This window comes from Platalea leucorodia (genome assembly GCF_965183815.1).
Source record: "Platalea leucorodia genome assembly, chromosome: 1".
In the NCBI taxonomy this organism is placed as follows: domain Eukaryota; kingdom Metazoa; phylum Chordata; class Aves; order Pelecaniformes; family Threskiornithidae; genus Platalea; species Platalea leucorodia.
The window spans coordinates 148,421,603-148,448,916 of NC_138823.1; the positions used below are offsets into that span (position 1 = coordinate 148,421,603).

At 37.2% G+C, this 27,314-nt stretch overlaps 1 protein-coding gene across 1 annotated transcript in view; it reads right to left on the reverse strand.

The window, feature by feature from the left end:
• Positions 1–27,314, reverse strand: part of DNAJC1 (DnaJ heat shock protein family (Hsp40) member C1) — a gene marked incomplete at its 5' end in the record, with an annotated part of 111,396 nt that overhangs the window by 25,183 nt on the left and 58,899 nt on the right. Inside the window, one exon of the mRNA XM_082307061.1 lies at positions 18,916–19,082. Coding sequence (XP_082163187.1) covers positions 18,916–19,082 — 167 coding nt within the window. The remainder of the gene's footprint in view (positions 1–18,915; positions 19,083–27,314) is intronic.

Sequence of the window (27,314 nt, forward strand, 5' to 3'; positions counted from 1 at the left end):
GGCAGTGAGGAACTGTTACAGGCTGACCAAACCCCCCATACTCCATCCCCTCTGCACCACTGGGAGCAGGCAGAGGAATTGGGAAAGGAGTGAAGTTGAGCCTTCAACTTCAAGGGGAGTGGGAAGAAGGTGTTTTAGGTTTTGTCTTTGTGTCTCACCATCCAACTCTATTTTAACTGGCAATAAATTAATTGTGCCCAAGTCGAGTCTGTTTTGTCTGTGACAGTAATTCATTACTTGATCTCCATGCCTTTACCTTGACCTACGAGCTTTTTCATCCAGTCCTGTTGAGGGGAGGGAGTGAGAGAGTGGCTGGGTGGGCACCTGGCAGCCAGCCACTGTAAACCCACCAAAGAATTATGAAGTAACAAATTACAACATCCTGGTTTGTATTTAGGAGAAGTTTTGGGGAAGAATTCTTTGGTGATCTCCCCTCAATACTACAGGAGTAGAAGATTACCAGCATCTACAATTACTGTTGTTGGTTACAACAGCACAAATACCAGATTTAAAGTAAAACTCTGCTAGCAATACAATAGTCTGCAAATCTACCTCCACAAGAAATAAATTTAAAAATTGCTATCTATTGGGTATAACAAAACAAATCCGTTGGATTTCCTACACTAACCAATGATAATTTTAGGTAAAAGTTATTGATTTCTAATTAAAAGTTACTCCCTCAGTTATTTAGGCACTTCTGAAAAAACTTACTCACATTTTTTCTTTTTTTGACTAGCTTAAAAAGGAAAATCTTCCACGGATGTCTACATTCTAAAGACGTTATTGTCACCTCTTTTAAACAGCAGCATGCATTGGTTGCCTTCACTGAATACTGAAGCCCTTTCATGATCACAAAGGTTCAAAGAGATCACAGATAAAAATGACAATTCCATAAAACACAGATAAAATGAGCATATATGAAAAGGACACAAAACCAAGAACAAAGTTATTAGAGAGTAAATGTCCTCATTTGAAGTTAGAGAAAAATTACTCCCTACACAGTCCTCAAATAGTATCAGAAGCCTAAATTAACTAATGAACTTCCTACCCCCGGCTTTCTTTAATGAGAGGCATTTTGAAGAATCATTTCTATTTCAGTTTTCCTTGATCAGGAAAGACATAACTTATATTTGATGAATAAGATGTTTCTCTCAGAATACTTTCTTTTACTCAGTTAAAACTGACATTACCCTTGCATTCTTTGAGAATGGAGTTAAAGTCAATGAATGAATGTATACCACTTAATACTACAGAATCACAGAATGGTTGAGGTTGGAGGGGACCTCTGGAGGTCATCTGGTTCAACACTTTGCTCAAACAGGGCCACCTAGAGCCGGTTGCTGAGGACCATGACCAGACAGCTTTTAAATACCTATCTCCAAGGAGGGAGATTCCACAACCTCCCTGGGCAACCTGTGCCAGTGCTCTGTCACTCTCACAGTAAAAAAGTGTTTCCTGATGTTCAGAGGGACACTCACATTTGTGCCTGTTCTTGTATCCTGAATCACATTCTTGTATCCTGAATCACAAAGCCCTGTTAAAACAGCTGAATTTGGGTGAAATTATAAGTAATTTATAGATTAGGAAATCATTAACAAAGATAAAAGGTTTTTCAAGGTTATACTTCTTAAAATTCTACATGGCTTGAGGAAAAAAAGGTACCTATCAAAGTCAGTGTAGAAATGCATCCAAAATCCCACAACTCCTCCATGCAGTCACATCACATACATGGAGGCAGAGCCTCCTATAATCTGCTGTTGCAGTTGTAGTAAATTTGAGTTTTGTTTTCAGAGGTCATCCTTCCTATGGTATGAGGGACGACATTTCAGGAGCTACAGTTCTCCCAGTACATCTCTCAGTACATACTCATCACATAAATTATTGCCATCCTTCTCCCGCTAGACCACTCACATCAAACTTCGAAAATCCCAGAACAAAAAGTTTTTCTTACATTATACTCTTCCTCCTTTCTTAAGCAGATCTACCAGTCATGCTGACATTGCTACATGGAAGACATGTATATGAGGATGGCACAGGAATTGAAAGACACTTCTGTGATGACTTCTCCAGCAATGGTCTAATTAAAAGATACCCTTCTTGGTAGCAAAGCTGCTGTCCTCACCAAAATGAGGTATATTCAGCATCTAATTAAAGCACAGGTCACTGCAACACCTGAACTTACTTAACAAGAGGAAACACAACTAGATGTCTTAAGGTTCATTCCAGCCCTAAGATATAAATTTTCCTGAAACAAACATCTCTTAATACAAAAGGGATCATCTCATCATCTCATCACTGGATCATCATCATCTCATAACACAAATGGGATGACATTAAATAAAGTGCATGATCCTTTCAATTTATACACAAGTTGGAAGCTCATCAACTGGAAGTGACATAAAAAGAGCCACATTTACCGGGAGAAGGGTGACTATAAACTTCCAGTGTTATTCAGTCATCAAAAAAGCAAAAGATACTACCAAATGGATGAAATAAGGTCTGTTCAGAGACAGAGATCTAGCTTGAGAAAATAAAAAAGCAAACCACCAGGCTTTTTAGGCCAGGTTTTGTTTTGTTTACTCTAGAATGGTTTTCTGATCCTGTTTACACCCCTACACCCAGTTACACAAATGTAACAGACTAACACATCACAGAAATGGGACATGAGCACTCAGGTGTTAATTTACCATAAGTTTAGGCTGGAAGTTAGAGAATGCTTCAAATAGTGATTTTCAGCATGCTAAAAGGACCTGGAGGGAGCTGGGTTCAGAGGGCAAGAAAAAATCCTAATCCATTCTAATATGGAGCTTGTTCCATAGCAAGTTCCCTCTAGTATTAACATAAAAATACATTAACTAGTTATTTGCAATACATCAACGCAAATACCATTTTCTTTTTAAAAAAAGAGCTAAAACCAAAAAGTAGTAAAGCATCTGTCTCTAGCAATACACACCTGAAAAAGGCTGCTGCTCTACAATTAATGTTTTCACACTTCAGGTTCTACCAGGCTTAGATACTAGACTTAAATATGAAGCTTTCTTTAACCTATAGCCATTAACATGACCAAATACACGCAGGAATGTTTCAAATACCTACCTACATTACCATAAAGCAATCTGAGTATTCCTCCTATGAAGTAGATAGTTTTCAAAAACATGAAAAATAATTCAAATGACAACATATTTTTATGGCTTTTGAAATTAATTTTTTCTGTCATATTTACGCAAGGCCCAGCTAATTTTGTCTTTTTCTGTTTGTCATTCCAGAAAATCATGGGGGCAAAAAGGTTATTTCTTGCTGCATTCTCAAAATTGAATCTACTTTTCCATTGCGCAAGCCAGAGGAAAAATGTCACAATTAAATGGTTCATAAATATAACACTAAAATTACTACTTAAGTCAATGTAATTGAACAGAAATTAAAATGTAGTTTTTAATTGCATATTACAACTTAAATGGTAGCACTTAGCAGAAAGTGTTAACTCATTTATTTTTTAATTGTTAGCTGCTTCAAGGCAATTGTTTTAATGCAGAAAAAAGTGAGAAGCTCTTCAGTAAATTTGATTGTAGGACACTCAGGCATGCAGATCAAATAAACTATAGGTTGAAGAGGTAATTAGGTTTGGCCTGTGATACATTAATGTGGAGAGAAATTCCCAAAGAAAAGGAATAAATGTTTTTCGTTTAATTCTCCCTCAATACACCACTCTATTTGGATTTTTAAATGCAGTTTGAAAAGTATTACCATTTGATAGAGAACATGAAATTGAAAATCTTCTAGAGTACATAGGTCAATTAATTCTTCAGGAAAAAAATTTTCTAACTTTCATAAACTTCAATAAATAAGTGCATAGGGTAGTAAGTCCTCAACAGACTGCAGGTGGTAACTTTTTCCATAATTACTTGATACATTAAAAATCTTTGGCCATGCTGTTAGATTCACTAGAGAAGATGAGCCCAAAGGCATGCAGATACATTAAAGCATATGATTAGTCTTTATTAATAAGGAGTGTTTTTCCTTGCAAGGTTATTATTTGTCTCATGAAATACTAAGCAAACTAAGCAAGTGTCAAATATTTAACAGCACTAGGCTGTTCTATATTGGGCTGTATATTTTTCTTTAATTCACTTCAGTATAACATGGCATGTTATGGGTATTTTGAAAACATTAATGTGGTATGAAAAAACATTCAATACACTGAACCATCCTCAATCTCACAGACTGTGTCATAATGAACAAGATATTACTACACTTCTAATCCTGCTGACTGACTGCTCCGCAGTGCTGTCGTCTTCTGTCCTTTGTCCAGCTTTTCTGTCTTGCTTCCTGGCACACTTTATTGTAAGATAAGATCTCTATCTCAGTAACTTTTGGATTTGTTTTTTGTTGTTGTTGTATGGTTTGTTTTTTCTTTTTTACGTTTGTCTATTGCTGGCAACCTGTTTCTCCTACCTTCATTCACCTTAAATAACTTATCCAAAATCAGTTTTTGTTTTGTTGTCCCTTGCCTTCCTTCATAATATCGTTTCAACTATATCCATCAGAATTATTTCAACACCACAGTTAATGTCTGAATAACATTCCTCCTCCCACATCATATGCAACTAAATTATTTCACTGGCAATGCTATCTTGCTCTGCCAGCAATCAATTATTCCCTAAAACAGGCTGAATATTCTGATCTCTTAATTTTTAACTCAAATGCAAGAGGTAGTCTGCATCCCCAAAATGCACAAACGTACTGCACAATTACAGAGCAATTACCTCCACCAGTGACATTGAAATATTTCTTCTATACTAAGTATGGCTCATCAAGTTAGATCTATCAGTACGTTAAAACTAAAGGAAAAATCCAGCACCCTTCTCCAGATGGACAAAATGTCCAAAGATGATAAAAATCTGCTAAGCAGAATACCAAAACTTAGAGATTTGGTTTCAATATACAAGTTCTCTTTGGTAGAGAACAGAAATACAGAATGGTATCTAGCCTGCAACCTAACAGATATTTTGACATGGCTCAAGGCAGCTGTGAATTTTGGCCACAAAGGGAAGAGGGGGGGGGGGAAAAAAAAAAAAAAAAAAAAGAAAAAAAAAATTTTACTATCCCACCAGAATATGCCTGTATCAGAAGGTATCAGAAACAATATGCATGTAGGACCCTAAATGGGCTACCTGGAAAATGTCCTGAACACGGCCCATACTAAACTAGATTTTCAGTTCTGTTTTCCAGTGGTCCAAGTTGTCATGTAGTAACATCAGGGTGACTGAGGGGGACAAAAAAAAACCTGAAAAGTTTTCATGAATTCATAAAACACAGATCTGTGATGGCAACCTCAAGCAACTGCACTTCCAAAAGAACGCCAAATATCAAAAGTGTTAATTATCATGAAATAGTATATGTGTAATTGAAAATAAGGGCAACACTAAAACTGCGTAACATATAAATGTTAAATCTGCCTGTCAAATTCCCAAATATAACCACAAAGTCTGGGCTAATTAAAAATCAAAGGTAGCCTTTCGCTTTTCTCATATGCACAGCTTTTCCTTCCCATAATTTGTGGCCATTTGAAAATGTACCATTAAAGTCAGTGTCATTCTTCCCATGCTCACTTTCTCGTTACTGGGCAAGTCTTCCAAGCAAGGACAATAAAGAAAAAGCCCAAGGCAGTGAAATATTGCTGATACTAGTAGGTATCCAGTCAAGACCAGCGTAGTCAAAAAAAAAAACAAACACACACACACACACACACACACACACACTAGAAGTTACTAACTTACTACCTAGGTTCTCTGTTGACAATATTTTCTTTATAGAGCTGTTCCAATGCAGATTTCCAATGTGAATTACAAGTATCACCTAGTAAATAGTAAAAATTGAAGTATTACGTTTTCTGTGTTCATTTGTGTGTGTTTTAACAAAATAACAAATCCAGGCATACAGTTTATCTCATGATTAAAAAGAGAACACCACTAGGAGAACTTTGGATGGTCAGAATGCTGATGTTCCCTGAAGAGGCCTATGTAAAAAATCTGATGCTATACAACACATCAAACCTGCTACTTTTGTAAGTAAATGCACGCTGTAAACGCATGCTTACTTTGTGAAAGTCCGAGGGCTGCAGCAAAACACAGATACTTCCCTAGTACTCAATTGCAAACAATGCGAGAACCTCCACTCCTTCACAATTTGCATTTCAAGGATAGTCACCGCATTTAAGAAATTCTGCCTTTTGGAAATTATGGGAAGCACAGTCACCAATATGACAAACAAATCTCAACTGCAATGTACCATTTCTCATATTGTGCCATCATTAAGAATGCTCTCCTCTTTTGCAGGTTTAGGTAAATAATATATTATCCAGTAGCATTTTATAAAGAATGGTTCAGGCCAAGTAATTTACATCCCAATTCAAAGCGTACGTAACTTCAAATATGGACACAACTCCTGTTCATTTAAATGGAACGCAAATGCACGCTCAAGTGTGCTGAACTGAGGGTTTGAAGACTAAAGGTGATCTTTTCAAGACTGCATCCTGCCTGTCAAAAACTATACAGAAAATGGCTAATAACTAGATTGAGAGTCTCTGAAAATTCCTAAGTGGCAAAATGCTTACGTCACTAGTATTAAATCACTCCTTGGCAAGGCAGGATTAACATATTTATCTTTACTGGGAAAACAAAAGCCAAACATAGAATCACAGAATCATTTAGATTGGAAAAGACCCTTAAGATCATTGAGTCCAACAGTAAACATAACATTGCCAAGTCCACCACTAAACCATGTCCCTAAGCACCACATCTACCCGTCTTTTAAATACCTCCAGGAATGGGGACTCATCACTTCCCCGGGCAGCCTGTTCCAGTGCCTGACTACCCTTTCAGTGAAGAAGTTTTTCCTAATATCCAACCTAAACCTTCCCTGGCGCAATTTGAGGCCATTTTCTCTCGTCCTATCACTTGCTACTTGGGAACAGAGACCGACCCCCACCTTGCTACAATCTCCTTTCAGGTAGTTGTAGAGAGCAATAAGTTCTCCCCTCAGCCTCCTTTTCTCCAGACTAAACAACGCCAAGCTCCCTCGGCTGCTCCTCGTATGGCTTGTTCTCTAGACTCTTCACCAGCCTCATTGCCCTTCTTTGGACATGCTCCAGCACCTCAATGTCCTTCTTGTAGTGAGGGGTCCAAACACAGTACTCGAGGTGCGGCCTCACCAGTGCCAAGTACAGAGGCACTATCACCTCCCTGGTCCTGCTGGCCACACTATTCCTGATACAAGTCAGGATGCCATTGGCCTTCTTGGCCACCTGGGCACACGGCTGGCTCACATTCAGCTGGCTCTCGACCGACACCCCCAGGTCCTTTCCCACCAGGCAGCTCTCCAGCCACTCCTCCCCAACCCTGTAGCGTTGCATGGGGTTGTTGTGACCCAAGTGCAGGACCTGGCACTGAGCCTTGTTGAACCTCATACAACTGGCCTCGGCCCATTGATCCAGCCTGCCCAGGTCCCTCTGCAGGGCCTTCCTACCTTCGGGCAGATCAACACTCCCACCCAACTTGGTGTCATCTGCGAACTTACTGAGGGTGAACTCGATCCCCTCATCCAGATCATTGATAAAGATACGAAACAGAACTGGCCCCAGCACTGAGCCCTGGGGCTCAAATTGTTCAGTTTATTTTTAGTTGCTGGGGTTCACCCTACATTATAGTTTCTGGGCAGTTTCTATAAATAAATTTGACCAAACCCCACTATAATCATGGCCTCAGGAGGGAAAGGAAAGCAGCAGCACTGTGCACTGTGAAAGAAGGTAAGATGCTGAATCTAACCAGGTTTTAATTGGTTTCTCTGGAAAACACGATATAGAAACATCTATATTTACTTACATCTATACATTAAAACTAGATTTATTAGAAGCTAACTTCATTCTCCAATTTAAAGAAAGCTAAACTCACACCAAGAAAAGTAAGTAACTACTTTGCAACAGTCCAAACTTTTCAAATTCACATTAAAAAGCTGAAAAGAGCAGCAGTGAATTGCACTACAGAAGTTGGTGCCATAAATGGCAAATTCTTTCTGATCCCTAAGTTGTGGATCCTGTGAAAATCCCATTGCAGGGATATTTATCATCCTTGCCTCTCATTTATTGGCTTAATTCCAGGGATACACTGTGTCAACACTGGACTGCTCGCTCTCCCTTCCATCAGATGGGCAGGAGCAAGTGGGGCAAGGTCACAGTGATTAACCACCTTTCACATCTTCCTCCAGCTTCTACCCCATGTATGTGCAACTACAGTCTCTTCCTGCTGCTTCTCTACTCTGCCTTTCGTAGTTGAGACAGGAGTGACTTTGTTTTGGGGGGTGACAGGGAGGGAGCACTGCCAAGGAAAATCAGGATTTCCACCAGCCCCTGACCCCAACTGGGCTAAATCGGAGCAGTCCCATCGCATGTTTTTCTACATCTCTCCCAGGCTGAGAGGAAGACAAAACCACTGCAATGAAGACTAATATTTACAAAAGCACTGCACAGCTTCTTGCAAATTTACGTAAAATGAATATCAGCGTCAGGACAGAAGAGACACTTCCAATGAAGAGAGTCAGATTTTCATCGGTTGACTGGGAAGGATTGAGTTCCTGTTTCTCCTCACAGGTACGAGGTTTCTCTTATGTCAACTACTATGTTTTGCTGTGATAGACAACTATCATGTCGATCTCAGAAATGAAACAGGACTTGAGACCTGAGGTAAATTAAGAAGTCCAATCTGAGTTATAAAAGTTAGTATAACAGAGGCTATAGAGCCCTAGTTTGGACCCAGGCAGATGTCTAAACAGAGGTTATAGTGCTGCCCAGTGCAGAAACAGAACCGCATTTTAAAAACCCTGTGTGTTCGGCCACACAGATTAACACTTTGCACAATTAACTTGAGCTCTTGGGTAGTTTTCAACTGACAGACTCAAAAAACTGAGGAATACATATGGAAAACACACATGTAAAACTAGTCAGACTGAATTATGGCAGCAAGTCATATCAGTCACTTCTGGAATACAGATTCAGTTGAAAAATTACTGAAAGCTAGAATTTGACACCACAGCATCTATAGCATGGTGTTGAAATCAGTGTATTATTCTTCTTGTCTGTACAAGACAAGAACCTATGCTACTATATTTAATTAGACAGAAAGTTTAAAAACTCAATCAAGATCAGGAAATATCAGGCAAATGTCAACTGTTTGGCCTTAATTCAATACATACGCATGGCTAATTTTTTTATCTAGTGTGTAAGTGTTTCTATAACATATTGTTACTATCTTTAGGAAATGTCCTTAGAGAAATATATATTTTCACTGTTTGTTTCCTTTGCAATCTAGACTGAATTTTGGTTGTGCTGTGAAACATACTGTTTCCAAAAAGCTTTTTCCCTGGCTGTCATATCAAATAATTTCTCTATATCATTTAGATGCTTTTTAATATTCTCCTTGAAGGCTCACAGCATGACTTTCCTGCTTGCATAGATTACACCACATCTCCACCCAAACTAGGTCTAGCCAGCCTGAGCATGGCACATTTGAGAGCAGAATATTACTGAATTACATATTCTACAAACACACCGTTACTTTCTATAAATACAAGAATAAATAAATAAAGTTTCCTATGCTTTGTTAATCTATCCAACCTAACTAATAGGTCAAAGAGAGAAAGGCAGAAAAGGAAATGCATAAATTCCACATTCTTACAGAGCAGTTGTTCGGTTAGTGTTTATTCACAGTCTTTATATATTCCTAACCTATTTTAGGCAAAACTCCATAACTCTTGGTTCAAGTGCTTACGATTTCTGGCATTTGTCCCAGTCATAACAACGATTTTCTCTGAATCCATCGCTAGAATTTATTTTTTTCACTTTGTATTTACAAATACCATTTGTCCTTTGATGTATATCTGCCATAACGCTGAAAACACCAACTTGAGATGCGAGTCGAAGAATGTATCATCATCGTCCTATAACTTTATTCTTCCTTAAGAAAAGCTGAGGATTAAAAGCATTGCGTGTTTAATACTGCAGATGAAATTAGATTTCTGACCCTAATGATTTGATATTCACAGCTCAAAAGCAGAGGCGTCTTATTCTAGATTTAAAGATGTGGGTCATCCTCTCCAAGGAAAACTCAATAATTAAAAATAATATTTTTTTTTAAATCACATTTATTCTCTCCTTAAAGCTATTCAAGTCCAAAGTAAAGTCCATAGAGGCTTAAATATTTAAGACAGAAGCCTGAAAAGAAGGTTATTGTCTGCATTTAAGGAGAAATGATTCAAAGAGTACACAAATCTATTGTTTCTAAATGAAATTAAAAATACACCAATTGGCTAGAAATATGCTAAATACACTAATTTGCTAGAAATAGACTGCTCTGGTTCAACAGTCGCATAAAGAAACAAAAAGATTAGCCATAAAACCAACAAAAACATAGGCTGTTAAGTATGGTACTTGAAAAATTCAGTTTTTCTAGTTTTCTTTTGTTCATTAGGCTGACTGACTTTGTGGCTAGCAAAGAGGAAGAGGAATAGAATCACTAATATGTATGTTTGGGACAAAAAAATTGCACAAACATTTTAGAATAACCAAGATGCCCGTCTACTGTTTTGGTAAATCAAGTCCTGCTCCCTGTCTCACACACACAGTATGTAACAATTTTACTTGTGCCTTCTCCACACTGTCCCAACTGCTATGATCATTATTTTATCAATATCATTCTGCTGCACAGAAGAAACTTGTATACATTGTTCTGTACCTGTTCACTGACCTCAGGCAGGAGCCGGAGCATATTACATAGGTAGACTTAAACACCTATTTTTAAAATGTGTATGTGTAGGACAAAAGTAGCTTTTTCATTAACACTGATAACTCTAATGTAAATACAGTAACTGTACGAGCTACCTATAGGGCAAACTGTAGAGTTATTTTAAAATGCAAAATCCAATATTCTACTCAGGCTGAGCCTGCAACATTTACAGTGACACAAAGCATAATAAACCACAGGAAAGCCTGGAGTCTTCTGACTTAACACTTTCAGTACCACCCTAATGCATATTTTCACGTGTTTTTTTTTTTTAAATGAAGTATCTTTTCAGTGACACTACATTGCTTAAGAGTTTGGTAATAGAATACTGAGATTTTCACCTCAGGGTTACTAAATTCAATATGGCCCAGATCAATAGTGACTCAAAGTCATCACCATTTGATGAGAGTTTGGAGCTCAGGTTAAAATGTATTATGAGCTTAGACTAGCTCCTAGTGAATAGCTTCATAACGGACACTAACAGGTATGGTTGCTGGCAGTCTCAATATAGAGCCTTAAATTCAATGGGCACGCAGCGTGATTTACGTTCTCGACCTACAGCAGTCCGCCTGGGTCAGGGTCGAGGCACACTAGCAGGACACCATGAGGAACCTTGGACTGCTAGTTGCCTGCTTGTACCTGTCCCAGGAATAAAAGAGATTTAGAATCAGACACACTTTTCAGATACCGTATTTGTTTCACTGTTTAGAAAAAGAAAATTAAGTTATTTCAAAACTAGATGACCTCAGGCAGCACACTAAAACAGAAAAACCCTTCCCCGTGAAGACCAATTTATTAAAACATCTGGTTTACACAGCACCTTAATCCTGCTAAGATACAAACTGCTTGCTTAAGGAATTAACATTTTTTAAAAGCCTGGAAACTGTATTCAGGTAATCCGTCATATGACGTCTGATTAGAACAAGCACCATGTTATTTGCTACTAAAGAAAAAGCATACTCAGATTTCAAAGCAGCACAGATGTGGGAAGATTCAAGGCAGAAGAGAGCAGGTGGCAGGCTAGCCGGCAATTACGAAATGTGCAAGATTATAAGATGACTAAGATTTAATTGTCAAAACTATACTTTCTAAACTAACAAAATAATAATTTAGCATTTGTATAGCATCTTGCCTTTTAATGTTATAAAGCAGAGAGACCTCCTTTGTGGATTTAAAGTTAAGTTATTTTATATTGTTGTTCCACAGCCAGCTTTCAAATAAAACCTTCATGATTAAAAAGCTCAGTTGGTTATCAATATCCTATCTATGAAACAGAGTGCTTTGATGGCCCAGGCTGAGAAAAATAAAAACACAAACTGCATTTTAACCAGGTAAGAGTTCAGTACAAGATGACCACAGCCTACAGTTCAACAACTGGGAAAAAAGGTCACTACTATGTTTCCAGCGTCTACCAATAAATTGTGTAAAAACAATGCTTATGTATACTTTTGTTTGACGGTATTTTTAATAATCCTAATTTAAGGATAAAAAGTGTAGCAAATGCAGGAGATCCATGTTATTTAAGATTCCCAAGCTCTGTGCACAAAAATAGTTTTTACTACTCCTGCTTTAGTAAAACCAAGCCAGGTGCTCCTGCAATATCAAAAACACCCAAATGCCAAGAAGTGCTGCACGATAACATGAAAAACAAAAATAATGAGAAACATGATTTTCTATCCATACATCTGGTCCAGCTGGAAGAGATCAGGCACTGTCGTTCTCCACCTTTATCTCCCCTTTACAGAGCAAGCAAATATCAAAAGGTCAAAAGTATTCACCCCTCATTGAGGTAGAACTTGGAACTCTATCTTCAGAGACGAATGAGTCAAATAATGATATGGAATGAAGAGGAGATTCCAGTGGAAGAAGACGAGCAATCTGTAAACCAAAAGGAATTATAATCCTGGTCCCACTGAAGACAATGATAAATCTCCCATTAATTTCTCAAGGGCCAAGATTTTCATGCAACAACAACATTATTCACATAAACAATGAACTCTCATGAAAACAATGTGTTACGAATCACGTAAAATCAAATCAGAACAAAGAATATGAGAGAAATCCCACTGGGAGAGAAATTACTTGGCAACGATTCATCAATAGAATGATTCCAGAAGCAGTAAATACATATATTCTTGCATGAATATTTGCAGAAAAGACAGAACTAGATCAGATGTAACAAAACATGTCCTCTAATAAGTTGCTCTTTTTTCTTCCAGCTCCACATAATAGGTAGCCCAACAGGAAAGTAAAGGGTTAAATGGCTGCAAAGCCATGGCTTAACAGCATATGCAGGCCACGAAATAATGCAAGCTAAAAGGAAGCCCATGGTAACATTCTCTCTAAATTTCCCTTAATTCCTAACAAGCATACATAGAACACTTTTTCCAGTCAATTTTTGGTGACAGATAAAGAAAAAAAAAAAAAAATCAGAAGCTCGAGCTAAGTAAATTAAGCTACTTATCTCCTCTTAACAACCTGAAAGAAGATCTAATCTGGGAGTACAAACATTCAGTGACAAAACAAAAATAATTTTAGAAATAAACTTTTTCAGTACTTGCTTTGAAGAGCTTTATCAGTATGAGAATGAGCTTTTAGTAATTCCTCCCAGCTTCGTAGTCATATGCAGTTCGCAAGAACAGTGTAAACAGTGCTACATGAATATGCAATTTAGTGCTAGGTAAGTATATGATTTCCTATATAGAAAAAAACCCTCAAGAGTCTCATTACTTCATTTCCATGCTCTCAAATACAGTTGAGTCTGCTCACACTATTTTCAACAGATGGAGTTTAAGAACAGGATAGATGGTCAAAGAAAGGTTTCATAAATGGTCTAGGTAACATGCTCTAGTTCTGCGTCTCCCCCTACATGTGTTCCCAAATCTGAATTTAAACATCCTGGCTGCAAATTAAATTAAATATTTCTTTCTCTCCAAATTTATGAAAGGTAGTAAGTAATGATAAATGATTATGATTTTACCTAAACCAGCCCAGAATGAACTGGAAAAATGATGTATTCAGTTATTCCCCAACAGCTTCCCTCTTCTGGTCTAAAACTCCATCTATTTAACCTTTCCTCATAAATATGACTTTATAAACTTTTTATTGTTGATCTAGTCTTCCTGTTAATTTTTCTTTCTTTCTGAAAAGTGCAATGATCAAAACTACACAAAAAGTCCTAAAGGTGGATGGATCACTGCTGCAGAGAAATACAGAAAAATTACCTCTCAGTTCTGTAATACTGAATATCATCTGAATACCTCCCAATAGCTTACTTTCTTTTAATATTCAGTTCTAAGTAGAGAGTAACAACATAGCAAGATAAGCCCCTTATGGACATAAACTTAGTGTGTTCTCAGACTAAGAGAGAAGAATAACTTTACTACACTATAAGCACATTTTCAGCCAGCTACATAACCTTATGAAAAATCAGAACACACTCCTCTCTACATCCCTTGGTAGATCATTTTACCTTGCCTCAGAAAGAAGCTGTTTTTTTCTCTATAGCCTGTTCCTTATCTACTTCAATACTTAAACCCTATGGAAACAGTAATCAACAGTACATGAATAGCTTCCATATCATATTTAGACACCAGACAGAAAAAAACCCAAATGTTTCTAAGCAACTATCAATAAGAATTAGTAGACCAATCCAAAACCACACTGGTACTTCAAATTGCATTTTATATTATTTTCCATGTACTTTTACATTGCTGCTATTTAATTTTGAACTGATGGGTCACTTAATAGGGTGACAGTGGCATATATTCTTTTCCTTCTTAAAAAGGACAATGTCTGCTCTTCAGTAAGGATGACACTTTAAATGAATTCTGGGGTGAGGACTAGCTTACGAAGTCTTCTGACTTTGAGATTAAAACTTTACCTTCCCATTAGAGATGGTAATTCTCATTTCCAAGCAATTTTCATTAGCTTTTACTTTCAAGATCATCTTCAATAAACACTGAAGCAAATTATTCATTTTACTCCAAAGCTACCCCCAGATCATGATTAATCTTAATTCGAGCCTCTCTGCCCAGTTCCTCTTGAGCTGTTTCTTTACATCAACATTTATCTTTTTCTTCTATTCAGTTACAATACCCAACAGCTTTTGTCAAGTTGCACTTTATTTCTATACCTCCTGACTTACCAGACATATTGAAAAGATCAGCAAAAACTTATGTCTTTCTAGGCTACCAAAAGTGATTTTTTCTTTTTTTTCTTTTTTTTCTTTTTTTTTTTTTTTTTTTGAAGCCCAGGACACTGGCCTCTGAAATCACCCATTTTAAATCCATCAAACCCTTAACAGAAACACAAATATCCTTTTTTTCTTTACAAACACAGAATTCCAGTTATTGTCAATAATTAGCAATATTTATTTTACGAAGAAGAATGTAGAGCGTATTCTTCATATATTTACAAAGAATAAAACGTAGAGCTCGTATGTAAGCTTAATGAAACAACGATGAGTCAGATACTTCTGAAAGCCATTATCTTCTCTATGTTGGCAAATCTATTTTACAGAGCTATTTAGTCTATGATAATGTTACTTCCTAGACTAATATCTGTCAGAAAAATATCCAGATTCCTGTTGCAGATGGTACAATAAAAATCTTGACTTTTCTTTTATACAGCTTCGATGCATCTAAATTCATAACCTTAGACTTCCAAATTCACTCTTCCAAAGAGCATAAATGTACTCTTCCAAACTGGAAGAAACATTAGTAAACAGCTTACAGGACTGTAGCCCATGAGCCATTAAACCAACTTTCAAAAAAACAAAACAAAACAAAACAAACCCCACAGAAACAAACCCAAAATGAAAGGAACCTAAGCATTCAAATATCATCCTGTATTTAAAAAAAAAAAAAAAAAAAAAATTCACAGAAACTGACTTCAACCTAACAACTGAACATAATCTACATTTTTATCAATCTAAACACTCTGCATGGTACAGCACTTCCAAAACATAGCCCATGGATTACTGGCACCTCTAAAACTATAAATGTCAACAGTGCAAAGCAGTTCATGAACAATATGAAATGAAGTGTAATCATCTACACTTGGGTACCAACATCAGGGACAGCAACTCCACTTCCTTATTTCTGGATGGATGACATAGTAACGTAATATTTTACAAAGCTACTTTGATCTTTCCACATGGATAACTGCTCTCAAGCCTGGTTGACTGTACATACTCCACATCCCTGAGCTATCATGAAAGAAAAGAAAAAAAAAAACACCACTAACAAGCTTTCTCTTGAGTGAAGCATGACAATCCCAAGAAAAAGTCTGATAGCAAAATGATTTATGAAAGGGTAACTTTTTCCTAAGACAAGCAGAACTGAGAGGTGAATGTTACTGTTGTGGTTTAACCCGGCAGGCAGCTAAACACCACACAGCCGTTTGCTCACTCCCCCTCACCCCCCCAATGGGTCTGGGGAGAGAATCGGGGGGGGGTGGGGGTGTGTGTGTGTGTAAAATTTGTGGGATGAGATAAAGACAGTTTAATACGACAGAAAAGGAAGGGAAAATAATAATAATGATAAAAGAATACACAAAATAAGTGACGCACAATGAAATTGCTCACTACCGACCAAACGATGCCCAGCCAGTCCCCAAGCAGCGGTCGCTGCTCCCTGGCCAACTCGCCCCGGTTTATATACTGCGCATGACGTCATACAGCATGACTTTGGCCAGTTTGGGTCAGCTGTCCTGGCTGTGCCCCCTCCCAGATTCTCGCTGGCAGGGTATGAGAAGCTGAAAAGTCCTTGATTAGTGTAAGCACTACTTAGCCACAACTAAAACATCAGTGTGTTATCAACATTATTCTCATACTAAATCCAAAACACAGCACTATACCAGCTACTAGGAAGAAAATTAACTCTATCCCAGCCACAACCAGGACAGTTACACACCACTTGCATGTCCGTGCAAGAAGCAGAAGAGGGAGGCAGAAGAGGGATGCTGTCCCAGTTCACATCTATGATGTGTAGTGGAGGAAGATACATCTTGCTAAAACGGAAAACGTGTCCAATGACAGGAACAATTCACTTGTGGTACAACCATCTTCCCAGTGAGCTTATTACAAAGCATATGACACAGACATTCTCATATTCATATAGAAATGGCTCCTACAAGCTACTAGAGCCAGTAACGTATATTCTCCATTTCTTTGTACAGTTTACGAATCTGTTTCTCTCCACTACTGTATTAAATGTCGATGTTGCATTGTGGTAACGTATTAGCTGTCAAGAAAACGTAGCACACCTCATCACAGTTTGTTCAGGTCTAACACTTTACCCAAACAGTATACCTGCAAATTGTCTGCTTGTCCCTAAAATGTTAACCCCATGTGTAAAAGAATATAATTCAAAAAATAAACTCATTAATCAAAGTGATGAGATGCAATACTGATCCTCTAGGTATAAGCACAGAAAAACAAATTACTTACCTTTTAATAACAGTTCTTTGAAATGTTTTCATTTCTGTGACTCCTGTTTCTGAAAGGATGTACCTACAACTTGTTCTCTTAGCAGTGACTCTGAAGACACAACTTCTATATATTCTGTGCAGGAGGTGCAAACTTATAGATGGAATAGGCCCAGTCTTATTCAATTCCTTCATTTTCATGGAAATCCAATGAAAGACTCAATTTCCATCAGAGGGGAAGGTGAATTTGGGGATCCAGATAGTCAAGCATGTAACCAACCCAAGCTACTGTAAACAAACACCCATCTTTTCTCCTTTAATCATTTGCCCACACAGCCTGGTAAGCAAAGCTGGTTCACAGAGATGCAACTAACAGGAGTCCAATCCGCAGGCACTTCTTGAATTAAGGCTAACAAAGCAATGACTGTACATATGCTCTTATCTCCCAGGCAACTCATCTATAGAATTAAGTACCTGAGTTCTTACTTTCTCTAAGTGCATGAAAATGAGCTCCAGTGTTTAAGGATTCAGAGTGTCAATCCCTTACACAGAAGTCAAAAGCTAAGCATATTTGCAGAACAGATTTGTTACAGAAATATAAAAGTAAACATAATGCAGATGTACTAGATCATACAGAAAGATAAAAGTAACAGCAAGAGAAATTTGGCAACTGGGAAGTCATGAAGCTTAGGAATCCAATAGTAGTGGATGATTAAATAGGTTATGCAAAATTAAAATTACTTCAGTAAAAATTTTAGGTCTGGCTAAAAATGGGAGGGAGTATTTTTCACAGGCTTGAAAACAACCAAGGAGTAAGCAAATCTGCAGCACAGAGGAATCAACCAAATGACATCAGGAACTTTTTTAACTGTTTTGACGTTGAAGTCAACGTGTTGCCCTAACTCCACTCCAAACACACCATTCTTCTCATCTCAGTCTTCCAGGCAAGGCAGATTTTCAAGTCAGGAGACCAATTTATAACATTTCTTCTGTCACCTGTGTATCATAGTTCTAAGAGGAAACTATACATTTTCAAGCCAGTATGTTTTAATAAAATTTACCAGAAGATAATTACACTAACTGCCACTAAGAACCCTTTTCTCTAAGTAGCAAGAACCTTAACAACAGGCCTAAGTCCAATTGTTAAGACCTTTCCATAAGTCAGATGAAATGGACAAAGCACATAAGGAGTTCCGTAATCAAAAGATACTACACCTGGGTATTAAGAAGCAAAGGTTTCTTCTTTCTTTTTCCTTTGCCTTTTTTTTTTTTTTTTAATAGAGAAGAATCTATTCTTGCAAGCAAAATGTTATTAACTGCAATTAAGAGAAAGAACCAAGCTTCATATAACTTGACAGCATTATGTTCTACTAATTTCTAGTGAACAAGAATAGTATTTATATTAGAATCCATAGAGAGCTTTCAGATATTTTAATCAATGACATCCTATTATAACAATATTTCCAGTATCATTACACAAATCACATCGATATAATCTTTTCCATTACGTCTCTGCCTGACAATTAATACTTCTCTAGACTTCAATGGTATATGAATATTGTGATGGTATACACACATTATTCCATTTTCTTAAGAGGCAAGCAAATGAATCAACATTTAAAATACATAACAGCATGAAAGATTCTGAACTTACCTTCTTTTTTTGTGTTCTGTTCCTGCCTCCCAACCAATCATCCATCTGTTCCTCAATCTCTTCAATTGAAGCTCCATGATCGTATGATGGTATATATGCACTTGACTCCATAACTGTGTATACAGGGAATTCTGATTTTGGTTTCTTGACTTTGGGCTTCTTCTCCTCTATACAAAAGTAAAAAAGAAGAAGAAAAAGTAATGCTACTAATACTGCAGAGAAGTATAATTCAGAAGCAGGCTTAGCTCCTCAACTCATAATGCTATATTAAAATTTCCACTGAGGAAGGGGCTTCAATTTCTTTGTTAAAAAGAAAATTCAGAGTTTTGCATAAAAATTTTATTTTTATGAAAAGTAAATAGAAATGCGCACATTTAGCCCCTCTGCTATCTGAGCTATGCCTTAAGGGGCCAAATGAGGAGCCCCCTCAAAAATACAGTTAGCTCTCATCACTGCTACGCCACCTGGCAATTAAGATTAGTACAGGCAAAAGCATAGGGAGTTGTTAAAAGATTTCGAAAGTCCAGCTGGCTTCAAAGAAACTGGCAAAGGTAGAAAGGTGAGTTTTAGACAATTCTGTATTGCTTTATGGTCAGCTGTGCTGAGTAAAAGCTTCTGAGTCAATAGATAGCTTCTCTGTTCTCAGATTTCTGTAACTACAAATAGCTCTGTTCTAGCACTTACACATTTAGGAAGATTTACATGTTGGACCTCATTTCTCAAACTGATCCCTGTTTTCTGCTCTCTCTCTGTCCTTCAAATGTTATTAAATGGGAGCAGCAAACTTAGGGGACAGGAAGGGGGGGACAACAACAACCTAAACACCAGCAACTGAAAACATATCTGCTATATAAGAAGATCTCAAAAGAAAGATTTAAGGTTGACTGAAAATTGCCAGAACTTTAGGAAAGACAAGAGGATGAGGATCAGAAAAAGAAGCTTGAACACTCAGAAAGCATCCAGAAACCTCAGATATGCTAAGTCGGACTCTCTTGTTTTTTCCTCATTGTTGTAAAAACATGCTGTATTCACAATAACTGGATGCTCCTAAGGATGCCATTGAACTGAAAGAGCTGATCTAATGGCTGGCTGCAGCCAAAATAGGAAAGTTCTGCTCTGCCTCCACCTTTCCACTCTCCACTATGTGCTTATGTGCTCCTCTCTCTTCTATTTCTGCTTGACAGTCATCCAACCACTTAGCAAACTAATTCAATTCACTAATCTAGTAGAAAATTACTCCTTTACACTCAAACGAAAAGAAAGAATCCAAGTCGTTTAAAGGTCGTGGGCAAGGAAAAGGAGAACCACACTTCTCAGCAGCAGCGGGCCATTGGATCAGCTTATCTGCCTTTGCAACCATGCCCTAATACTTCCTGAGCACCAGAAGAGAAATACCTGTTTTTCATTAAAACCTTCTTAAAAAAAAATCCTAAAGAGGACAGAAAGACTGCTCCCTACAGACTCTGATGCAGAATTCCTTTTCCTAACAGTATAGGTGCAGGAATAGAACAATGAAAAGACTCTGCCAAACTGACAAACTCCTAGGAACTGAGTACTTAAGAAAATGGAGAGAGAACTGTTCCATGGCACCTTTCAAAAGTCCAAAAAGAACAGGAAATTCATACAGATATTGAAAGGTAACAGAACGACTACTGATCTTTTAAACTTTTAAATATATCTTGTTCAGAGACCTCTTTTTGTGAAAAAGCTCTAACTTTGCTTGTAATTGTCAAATTACTCTCAATAAATGAAATATTAAGTAAAAACTTGTCTTTGAATTTTTTCTAGCATCCTTCTATAGTTATGCAGAGTAAATATAATTAAGTAACATATACTCCCCAAAAAAACAAAACTAAAAGAAAGCCCCAAAATGTTAACCAGCATTTCTCTCATTGTTCAGATGTTATTACAGACAATACTGTTGCAAAAGTCTTTTTGTCTATTTCAAAAGGTAATTTTTGTAAGCCAATAACATATATTAACCATTATCTCATTTTTCTCCAAAGTTACTGTATGTAATAGCTTCTGGAGTCAGAGTTAAGATTTGCAAGGATAAGTAACAATGGCTTCATCAGCCATTTACTGCAAACGCATACACTGGCAAAAATATTCTAGGCAGCTACGTAAAATGACAATTTCCACTACTGTATTTCAATCCTGCAAAATAATCAAGCACACTGCGTGCGTTCACTTGCAATTATTTAACAGTGGAGACACACACAGACAGTTGGATTTTTCTGTATCTTGCACCCCATCAGCTACTGTTTGCTAATTTTTCCTCTCAAAACATGCGAATAGTTAAAGCCTGAATGCATCTAAATAACATGTAAAAATGAAGAGCCCAGCCTGCAAACAGGTCATCTAGGCTCTTACTGCAGTTTTAGAACTAATTCTGTAACAGTGTTTCCAGAAGGCACTGCACCCCACTTTAAAATGAGGTATCAAAGACAGCGTCTAGGCTTTCTCCAGGCAGTTAAGTGAGAGAGGAAGACCTAACATAGATAAGATACCCTGCTGTTTGCTGACTATCAAAGGAATGAGAAATCCCGCCCAGAGAAGATGGCTGTACAACCTCAAACAAGCACTCAACCAGAATTTAAAAACCTGTCTCTACTGTCTCCTGTGCATATACAAAAAGATGAAGGAGTTCAGCATACCCCTTACATACCACAATGGCTGTCATATTGAATTAAAAAAAAATAAATAGAACCGAAGTCATAGCACCTTCGACACAGGACTCCCAACAACCCATTGAGAACAGTTTCAGCTCAGAATTTTCAAAAGCCACTTTTTAGAATAGAAAAACACATAAAAGTGGTTTAATGGTAACATCATAAAGGATTTTAGATAGGGGAAGTTCAGAAGTTATGTTCAGAGGTAATGATGTACACTATGAAGCCTCAACTTAAGGCAGCCAAGCACTGTTGTTCTTTCAGGTGAAGATGGAGAAAGCAAAACAGACCACGGAAACAGAAGTCCACAGCAGATACCTAAGAAGAAAACCTCTCTCTTTCCACGTTATCTTTTCATTATCAGCAATTCAGCTGGCAGCCCAAAAGACACTTCTGACCTGACCTGGTGCATTCCCCTGAAGAGAATAAGGATCGGGTTTTCCAAATAGTAGACGATGCCTAGACAGCTGAATCCTCCATCTGCTAAGGCTTGACAGACAGCCAGGAAGCTGGTGCTGCTGCCACCACCACAACCTACAGCGAGGATGTGTTTGATGGTGCTGACAGCAGCGACAACTGCAGCTGTGATTCAGAGTTTTGAAACACAAGTGTTGCCTTAACACTTGGTGTCATCTTCTAACAGTGCTGGGTTTAGACCACGCGGCCATCCACTAAAACAGAACAGGCTTTTAAAATGCATTTTTCTCCTCCAGCCTCCAACATTGTTCTAATATTGTTGCATATAAACCTAACTGAAATGCAGGAAAAACATACAGAAAAAGATTTCAGAGGTTCTTCCCAGTTTTGTGACAGCCTACTCACTGTCCACTGGAGATGCAATCAGACCGCTATGCCCTATGCAGGCACCCATATCCAGTGGACCTTTACCATGACCAGAGTTACTGGTGCTCACACAACTAAATGCAGTGGAGAGAAGCAGTCAGGGTGAAACCAGAGCCTGACTTCAAGCTCAACACGGTAAATGAATAGCTTACTCTCACTACTATTTTCTGGGAACATTATGTATTTTAATTGCCAAATTACAGTGTAGTAACTTTTCTCATTTATTAAATAGAATAAAAAAACAGGCAACAGCAAAACGTAAATGGATAATCCAAGATTGTAAGCACTATGGAAATTGTTTGATATCTAAAAATGATAAAATGATCAATATTTTACAGGAGTAATGACTTTTACAAAGTTCTAGTCCTTCTGTAGCAGAAGAAATTTTGTTTTATCATTTGCTGAATTCATACTGCAAGGATATTAATTTTCTAAGAGTAATTTCCACCTTTAGAACTATCAAGTTTTTTACCAGAAGACTAAATTTGACTGTGTATTTAACAACATAGAGCTAAAAAAAAGAGATATAATTTGTCCCCTATGTTTGAACAGCATATAAACACTGGGATCCCTAGACTTTAACAGATAACTATTAGCTAACTCTCTTACCTGCACAGTACTTCATGTGTCTAAAGGCCTCCAAAACTATTCCAGTACTGGCTATACATTTTACTAGTTTATGGTGCCATGGTTCGCGTTTTGAAGTTTGATGAATTACTTGCACATAATCAGATACTTTGACCTTCCTCGTTAGTCCTTTCACCTTGTTACTACATTAATTTTATCAGTGGCAGAATTCATAGTATCTGGCTAATGGTTATTTGCTTTAAGATATATCAGCTGTCATTTTTAGAAGATAAGGAACCAGCTAGCATATTGGATCAAGTGCCATGTAATGTAACAGTGGTGCTTTTTCCGTAATAAATATCAGAGGTCCATATTTTAAAGTTTTCAGAAAAGTATACACTGATTTTACCCGCCAGTTGATGTCAATGTAAAGAATTCAGAGAATTTTTCACAGCAAAAAATGACCGCTTCATATAGAAAGAAACAAAACAAAACCAAGTGCTGAACTTCTGCAAAGAAAGTATGACACATCAAGCTGGAGCTCCCTCTCTCTGCATGGCTTCTAAGCTTTAAGTATGAACAAGAATTCACAGAAAATATGGTCAAAAAAGACAGTAATGAAAGTAACAAAAGGGACAGACTGACTGGTATCTCATGCGTTGGTAAGTAAGAAATATGATTATACACAGAGGTAGACAGCAAACACCTTTTTGGCAAGTCAGTAAGATACTGCATTGAGATCTCCTTTTCTTTCAATATTGTTCACTTACGTACGTAACTATGAAAGACAATCAAAGCATTTACAGCATTAAAATTTGTTTAAAACATGACAGAGAAATATTCACTTGCATGTACAGCAACACAGTCAGATAAAATACGATGGACCCAAAAGTCTGGAAAAAAATTGTGCTAAGGTTTTGACAGTCTATTGAAAAAATGGAGCAAACTATAATCAATATATGCAAATATGGGGCAAACACTCATATGTTTAAAAAAAATATACATTTCTGTACTCATAATAAAGCCAATGGGATTATATGAATGCATCACGAGTTGGAGACAGATATACACATCTGCTGTACTGAGACCTAGAAGTTAGTTTATTTTTGAGCAAACTGACCAAAAACATGCTCAGTGATGAATATATCCTCAACTACAAAAAACTTCTCACAAGCTGTAGGGTTTGATGTCTTTGATCTTTTTCTCTATCTACCCTACCCAAAACTTTCCTATTCCCCCAAAATACCTCATCCCCATAGTATGAAAGGGTTAGAAATAAACCTCCAATATTTGAGAACTAATTTGTCTTCCAACAAACATATAATGAAACACGCATGCCTCTTTCAAATGAGCCTCATGACACCGTATGTTAGTGGAATACTTTCCATAAAATCTGAAGCAAGTTTTGTAGGGAGAGGCATCATATAGCCTAGTTGAAACAACTGGAAAAAGCACGTGAGCTTGCAAGTTCAAAATCCTTTCAGCAGGCCTGCCAAAACAATCAGTGAAACGGATGATACTTAGTTTGCCATAATTAGGCTTTAGAGGTAACAATTAAGTGATCAGAACATTCACACCCACGCCGACCAAAAAAGCATGCATTATATGAATTAATTTTCTCTGAACCTGCCTGTCAGCAAATCATTACTGAGCAGGCATGTGAACACTGCATTTTGGCAGGGATTAATACTAAACACAATTATCCAAGATATTTGTCAGTTATTTGGAAGTAAACATAAAGTCACCTTCAGTATAGTGCTAGATTACATAAATTTGGTCAAAATGGTTTACAGTGAAGAGGACAGTACAAGAGAAGTAGGAACATGGACTGGCGGGTAGTCTGGGACCAATCAAATCACAAGCATTTTTGAAAATTACACAGTTAAGGACCTTACGCCATATCTGCACTTATGAGGGACTGTGTGCAAGGAACCTTTGATGTAAGAGCTTGCAGCTATGGTGGACAAGCAATCTGAAATGAGCTATCAGAGCAATGGGAACTAAGGCAATCGGTGATTCTGTAAACAGACCAGTAATAATAGAAGAAACATGATTTTATGATCAGAAGATGACAAACGTTAGAACACTATATACAAACCCAGGGTCCAATACTTACAGCTACACTGGAAAACTAGAGTACATAAAATTCGCAGAAATTAAAGGCTAAAGAAATGCTTTATGTAACGAAAACCTGCAGATAAATAAGACTTCTTTTTTTAAGCACAGAAAAAATGCTAATAATGAACAACTGAAAGCTAAAGCCAGAGAAATCTATACTGAAATTAAGATATAAATATATAACAGTAAAATTAACTGTCTGAACAGACCAGGAAGAACGGAAGGCATCTCAAGGTTTTCTGATCAATATCGGATCTTGCATAACAAGATGCTAAAAGCTACAGTGCAACACTGGTACAAGTTAAACAAGACAAGTCATGAGAACCAGTATTCTTCACTGATTTTTGCCTGTAAGGGTCTGAAATAAACACATTACATTAAATGATCTAGTGATGTCTTCTATCCCTAAGTTCCATGAAACAATATAAAAAGCTACCCAAGCAACATGCTATATTCCAAGCTGTCTGGAAAGGGAGAACCACCAAGCCTAACCAAATTTAATCAAATGTATTAACGGTTTCACTACTGCTCTGGATTTTTCACAGCAGGCACTCGGGTAAGACACGTCTTACTATAAAGCTCTATACAGAGATATAAATATCACTATAGATACCATCATAAAGCCCCAACACAGACAAAAGTCTACTAACGCAACCATAGGGCTAGTAACTTTGTATTTCAGTTAAAGCCTGAATGATGGGGGTGAGGAAATAACCCAAAAAACTTAGTACTATTCACCATGGTTTATCACTAGAAACAAAATAGTTCCTTGCCATGGATTGTTCCAGATGACTTGTACATCAGGGCAAGAATTCCGGATTTACAATGCAAATATGTTTTGTAACTGGGATGCCACTGAAGAGTTCGCTTGCAATATCCAGCAGGTACTATTTCTTTAAAAAGGCATATTTTAAAAATAAATTTAAGTCTTCATATTGAAGGTCAGGGAAAACAAACATAAGAAGAACAAAAACTAAGAGAACTACCAAGGCTAATTATAAAGAAAGAAAAATAGATGTATTTTCCCCCAAAATGGACGTGGTTAAAAGAAGTACTCCACCAAAAGGACCAGTACAGGTGCAAGAATTTGTTTTGCTAACTATTCAAACCTTGCAATTTAAGTTTAAAAACTGGCAGAGTCATCTGTCCTGACAATGTACACCTAAGTCTTCTCAGTTTAATGGCTACTCGGTTCAGTTAATACATACTCTATTTTACATCCCATGGCTATAAAGAACAGGGCTATCTATTGTTACAGAATCATTCCCTGATGCAGGGATTATAGGCATGTGTAATACAACAGGAGAGGGAGAAGTTAACAGAAAGTTTATTAATTAAAGCACTTTCATTTTAAAATAAGTTTTGTGTTCTGGTCTCTAAATGTGAAAAGGCCATCAGAAAATGTAAGGCAAACCATTTATATTTTTGTTCATAAAACACCCAGTTACCTGTAATTCCATACAAAACCACATTTCCTAGAAACATAAGGTCTGTATTTGAAATTGCTATATTTTTGTAAGGTAAAGTTGTAAAGTTGCTAGATTCATCTAAGGTAGTAATGACAGTTTTGAATGGATTGAGAAGTGCTAAGAAACACTACAAAAGTGCCAGAAAAATAAATCAAAATTGTGTGTAATATTGACTTACCAAGAAATTACTTTTTCACACTCCTTACCAAATATAGCACTTTAATGACATCTCAATACTGTCCTCTCTTTCCTACTTTGCAAATTATATTTTCCTCCTCCAGTACCCTTCTCTGGTTTTAGTTCAAGACACCTACAGAATACCACACAATTTCAGCAGGAAAGCAGATAGACATGGGGGTAAACTAGCAATTAGGTCATGAAAAAACAAGCACTGCAAAACAGCTATTGCTAATCTGCATAAGATACATTTACTCAGTTAAATAGATGGAATTGTTATTATGAACTTGCATTCCATGGATGGTCTCCAAAATTAAGAAGAATGGGGGCAAACAAAGTGCACATTTGGTGATTTACAACCTTTCTATGCTAATTCTGAAGTGACAATGCAGAACAATATAATGAAATAAGCAAATTTGACAGATGCTTTGCATGCAAGCTTCAGGAAAAAATTATATTTTTTTTTTGCCTACAGTAACATAGATGCATCTCTTGCTTTTCTTTTGGGAGTCTCATTTCTTTTTTAAAAGTTAACTGACTGCTCATTCTGCTG